The following is a 6,000-nucleotide window of genomic DNA, read 5'->3' on the forward strand; positions in this document are numbered from 1 at the left end:
TGTAATCTGGCAGGTAAACAGGGGCACCAGGCTCTTTGACATCTCTCAGATTATTGCTGATCATATGAACATCAACATTTCCAAAGGTGTCTCTTTGCTTCGTCACATTTCAAAGACACCATTAATTTTGTTTTCACATGTTTAAATATTTATTTTGACCTTTTACCTCCTGGTCTAACCTCCTGGCTTGTTGGACCGGCCAAATCAAAATACACTGATGTGTCCTGAGCGGCCTTGCTGCTTGTATAAACGCGCTGCGTAAACAGCTCTTGCAGAACAAAAGAAGGAGTCCTCCACTGCACCGCAGCAAGTCTCTTTGTCCGTCTCAGATTCTCCACACAGGTAGAGGCTGTGCTGAGATACGCCAGCTGGTTCTCCGACCTTCACACCCCGCGTTCTTGCTCACGTTCAGGGTTGTTCCCCCCCTTCCCGCGCCACGAGTAACGCTGAAGTAAGACCAACACCGTGTTGTTCTCTGTTTGATGCGCAGGTGCCGCTGCTGGAGTACCGACTCTGCTCCTGGTCCTGGTGGTGCCTACCCTGGGTGTCCTCGCCTGCTCGGGATTCTGAATGTAGCTGGATTTACCTTGTCCTCTGCCTACCACAAAGGACTCCCTTTGAAGACGAGGACCGCGACTCTTTTTGATTCCCGTGGCACCATCCTAAGCCAAATAAATCACACTTTAAAATAAATTACCCTACCGATTCCTATGAACTTTAAGAGGACTGAGGCATCCAGGAACTCCTTCATGAAGTAAATCAACTTTTGAAAGGCTAAGAAATATTTTTAACTTGTTCCAATATGCCTTATAAAACACTTATGCTGATCTGTGACAGTTGCATGATTCGGTCCAATGGGGCAAGTTACAGTGTTAAAACCCAATAACATAGGCTGTACAGTGAAAGTAAAATCACCATACGTAGGTGCTTTAACTTGAATAACAAATTGTGAAATATAATAGAGATTGAAATGTTGATTGTATGTGATAAATGTAAGAGTACTACGTCTGTCTGTACTATCCTATATGTTTTGTGTACTGCATATTTTTGAATGGCCCCATCATCATTTATTGGGATTACTGGTTTTTAGAGAGACAGTCAAAGCAAAAACATTTCATTTTTTTAGAGCTGTATTTCTTGAGGCTATTGGATAGAATTTGAAGGACTTGAAATAGAAGTCAGTGACAAGGAATTTTTTATTTTAAATATGTTCAGAACACCCGAGACGTGCATAGCATGCTCAGCTTAAAGGAATTTACCTGTGCTTCACTGACACAAGATTTACCATATTCTTTTCTTGAAACAATTCTGTTGAAAAATTCCGTTATGGTTGTTGTTGCTGATTTTAGGAGTCAAATGTCAGCTTTCAGGGAAGCAGTGTAATGTATTGGTTTTGATTTAGTATTATTACTATTAGTATTATTATTAAGGTAGCAATATAACACTTAGGAGCTTGGAAATGGATTCCATGTTAAGATCAGCCAGGTGGACCATGAAATGGTAGGAAACGTATGTTATTTTTTAAAGTGAAAAGATTTAAAATATAAAAAAAGAAAAAGATATACAATAAATGGCAAAAACAGAGTAGCACAGTAAAAAAAATTATTATATTTACATTTTTATGCTGCAGATGCCAGGTGTTACCTTCCTGTAATGAAGGCGTACATTTGGGAGAATTATATGCTTTTTCAAGAACTTGATATTGTTCTAATGTTCATAGTGTTGTAAATAAGAGTTTTAAAGTTCTGAGACCGTTTCCCTATTTGATAGAGTACTGAATGATCCAACTGTGTGTTAATACATGAAAGTCAGATCCCAACTGTTAGTCGAAGCTAAATGTTTACTATGGCCTTTGCAAAATGGGAACTCTATTAGAGATAGAGAATGTTTTTGTTCTGACTGTGTCTACAGTGCTTCAGTGTTGGGTTTTTGGTTGGTTTGTTTGGGGTTTTTTTAAGTTGTTAAAGAAATGCACATTCCTTTCATTTTCCATGGTGTGCTGGGAATTAGTTTGAGTGTGAATGTTGAAGAAACACAGTGATATTGAATCAGCTGGCTCAAGTAATAGTGCAATGTCTGATGCTTCAAGAATTATAAGCTTTGAATCATATTTTATTAGCACAACCTTGCTAGCTACTTAGAAATAGATTTTATCTTTTTAGAACTGATACTGTAGAGGTCCGTAATAATAATATTTACATGAAGCAAGAATAGGTCAATTAATAATTTACACCCCCTTCTTTTATTTGTATAATTTTGTACTATATATTTACATGTAAAAGTGTAGAGTCTTCATTAAGAAATATCAATAATGCTGTTTTAGTTTAATTTTAACTTTGTTACAAGATGAAAATTTTTTAAATAGGTGAAAGTGATAACTTCCCTATAGAGGAATGTCAAAGTGTCAAACACTACTGAGTTTCATAAATTGTATAATTATTTGAAAGAGAAATGAGCTGTCTTCATACATAAGAAACTAATATGCTGTAAGCCTTCTGTACAAAAAAATTGTGGTTTATTGTGTTTCATTTGGTTTGGTTCTTTTGCAGTATGACTCATTTTTATATAATCCACAACCACAACTAAATCTTTTGCCAAATGCATGATTGCCTTTTACTTTTCTAATACGTGGTGTAAAAAGCAAAACTGTTTAGTTTTTGCATGGAAATGACCTGGGAAGCAAAGCCACTTCTTTTTTTAAATCAGCAGCACAGATGAGGTAGGTTTCACATACTGATCAGCTGGAGATTTTTCTGTTTCACATAATTGTGTAAATTTGACCGGGACCTTCAGTTTCAAATTGTTGTCAAGAAAAACTAACTGATGTATCATCCGCTTTAAAACGCAAGGTTCTTAATTAAAGTTTATATAGATAGACATATTTGTTGTTTCTTTATATTTCAGGAAAATTGATATTACTATTATTTGATACTGATGAATATTGAACTGTTTTTTTAGTTACTTTTTATCTTTTTTTTTTCCAAATGAGTAGAGCAGGACCGTGCTTTGTCCTTTTTATGAATGAAAAGTAAATTACAATTAAATAAATGTATTAATGTTACTCAAAATATAACAACTGTCTTTTGAATTGGAGCTTTCTGATTTCATAACAGTGTTGTGGTCATCTGTGACAGTAAAAGTGTGGATGGAATGAGGTCCTGTGTATCCCTGCCCTGCCTTCTTGTGAATTTTGCTGGCGTTAAAGAGCTTTTGTGGGGTAAGGGTGGCTGTTTTGCTTTGATTATAGGTGATAGAAAGAGATTTTCCTAACATCAATGACAGAGAGCCTCCTGAGAGCTTTTCAGCATTTTTGGAAGCAAGAGTTAACCAAGCAGAGTATTTTTTCAGGTAATATTTTCTGCTCCAGTAGATATTTGTTGTGGTTTGACCCCAGCTGCAATTAAGCCCCACGCAGCCGCTCGCTTACTCCCCCCCCCACCCCCGGCAGGGTGGGGGAGAGAATCAGAAGGGTAAAAGTGAGAAAACTCGTGGGCTGAGACAAAGACAGTTTTATAGGTAAAGCAAAAGCCACACACGCAAGCAAAGCAAAGCAAGGAATCCATTCCCACTCCCCGTGGGCAGGCAGGAGTTCAGGCATCCCCAGGGCAGCAGGGCTCCATCACGCCCAACGGGGACTGGGGAAGACAAACGCCATCGCTCCCAACGTCCCCCCTTCCTTCTCCTTCCCCCAGCTCTATATGGGGAGCACGACGTCCTACGGGCTGGGATCTCCCTTGGGTCAGTCGGGGTCGGCTGTCCCGGCTGTGTCCCCCCCAACCCCTTGTGCCCCCCCAGGCTCCTCGCTGGTGGGGTGGGGGGAGAAGCAGAAAAGCCCTTGGCTCTGGGTGAGCACTGCTCAGCGGTGACGGAAACATCCTGGGGTTATTGACACTGTTTCCAGCACAAATCCAAACCACAGCCCCATACCAGCTGCTATGAAGAAAATGAACTGTACCCCAGCCAAAACCAGCACAATGTATTATGAAGAAAGATGGCTGAAATGGCAAAACTTCATACTGATTAAATGCTTTGTGTGATCACAATAGTTTCAAGAGGTGACATCAAGTATAACTGACTGAGATATTGCTTCCTTGGAGGGGTCACATTCAGGCCCCAAAATGCGGCACGTAAGAAGTTGGTGAAGCTGATGGTCATGTTGCAGAACTTGGTTGCGTTCATCTTCAGGGATGCCAAATGAGAAGAGTCAATGAGAGAGTGTTCCTCATGCCCTGCACCTAAAAGACTGCCTAGTCAGCCGGAGCAGGGCTCAGACCTGGGGAGGAGAAGATTATCACTACTTTGATAAGGTACGTTTTGTATTTTTATCTTGGTCTCTAAGAGAAATAAGGGTTTGAGTCTCTGTCTGCCAGTTCTCTGCTAATGATTTCGAACCTCTTGGGCGATGGCAGACAAATTCAGCAGCTATTGTGCTGAAGAAAAGCATAGTCTGAGTAGAAGGTAGAGATTTAAATTAGGAATTTGCATCGAAGGCGGCTGCAGCGTGGTCACTCGTCTTACCTGTTCTGTTTGGCCTGCCGGATGCCTGGACAGCATGGGACGAGTGTCGGCTGGGGGGAGGCCTGAGTGCGGTGGTATTGCAGGAGATGGAAGCCGAGATCATTGCAGTGGCGGAGCGAGGAGGGGAAGAATGGGGCATAGAACATAAACCTGTAGGAGAAGAGGTTTCTTATTTCCACTCTTCAAAAAACAACTTGTTTTTGTTTGTGAGACTTGTTTCCAGACTTCAGAGCCTCTAGCTACAGAAGATGACAAAAAATATCTGGCTGAAGGCCAGATCTTCCAGTCTTGATCTGCCTCAGCATTGCATTAAGCTACACTTCCTATTGGAATTAAAATTAAAATAACAGACATCAGGTAATACCCAAATACATTCCAGTATTGGAATCTTGAAACAGTTCCAAATGCTATTGTGTAGAGATTTTCTTTATTTAAACATATCACAGAAACGTGTATTCTTTCAGGTTACGACAGTACGATATGGGCTAAGGAAATTCCTTTGGCAGCAGTGTAAGTCTCTGTAGCTTCTAGCACTTGTGTATGCTCCAGCCTTGTGAGAGGCTGAAAGAGTTAATGTCTCAAATATTGTGGCTGGGCAAGTTCTGCATAACAACGGACCACAGGTGAGAAGCCGACCAGCAGAGATCGGCACAGGACAGCAGCAAGAGGACTGGGAAGGCATCGTGCCAGAGGATGCACAGTTCCATGTTCTGAGACGCTGAGCAGGGCAGCTCACCATGCATGGGCAAAGATCAAACAATGGTCATGTCTGCAGGGAGGGGGAAGTTATTGTCCAAATGACCCCCAAGCCCACCGACCCATTTCCCAAAGGTTCTGAAAGCACAAACCGTGCAAGTGCCCGCCCAAAGGAGGGGCAAGGAGATGATAAAAGGACACAAACCGAAGCCCCGCACCCGCACGCCCTCCGGAACTGGACCTCTAGGCTGGCTGGACCAACGCTGGACCCAGGACTGGTGAAATCTTTCTCTTTTCTCTCTCTCTCTCTTTCTCTTTTTTCCACAACACCTACACCTCATCCCTTTAGACACAAAACCGCTGACCCATTCTGGGACTAGGAGTGGATCCAGCGACCCCTGGGCTCTTCTGTGAGGAGGAGTCTAGAAAGCAAGGGGGTCTGCTCTGAACCTCCTGACCCAACGGGAGGGATCTCCTTCTTCCCTGGATTGATGTATATGCTTACCACGGGTTACACGGTTTACTGAGGTAGTTCTGTGCCAATTCCTGTTGAGAGAAACCATGCCACCTACTGTTACACCTTCCAAGTTCAGGCTGCTTCTGCCATAAATAGAACGTTCAACTGATCGTTTGGTGTCATTTCACCTTAATTTGGCCCGAGGGAATTCTGACCTTGCCACAATCCCTCCCTGGTCTGTCCAGCCCGGGCTGTGACAATGTCATCCAGCGGAATCTTTTCACAGTGTTAGAACATGGGCACTGCGCAGGAACCACCTGCCTTTTGCA

At 42.2% G+C, this 6,000-nt stretch overlaps 1 protein-coding gene across 1 annotated transcript in view; it reads left to right on the forward strand.

Moving 5' to 3' along the window:
• CNTN1 (contactin 1) overlaps nt 1–2,877 on the forward strand; it is a 259,393-nt gene extending 256,516 nt beyond the window's left edge. Inside the window, exon 24 of the mRNA XM_069802195.1 lies at nt 491–2,877. Within this exon, the coding sequence (XP_069658296.1) occupies nt 491–570 (80 nt within the window). The 3' untranslated portion in view covers nt 571–2,877. The remainder of the gene's footprint in view (nt 1–490) is intronic.
• The last annotated feature ends 3,123 nt before the right edge of the window (nt 2,878–6,000 follow it).

This window comes from Haliaeetus albicilla, chromosome 14 (assembly GCF_947461875.1).
Source record: "Haliaeetus albicilla chromosome 14, bHalAlb1.1, whole genome shotgun sequence".
Classification (NCBI taxonomy): Eukaryota; Metazoa; Chordata; class Aves; order Accipitriformes; family Accipitridae; genus Haliaeetus; species Haliaeetus albicilla.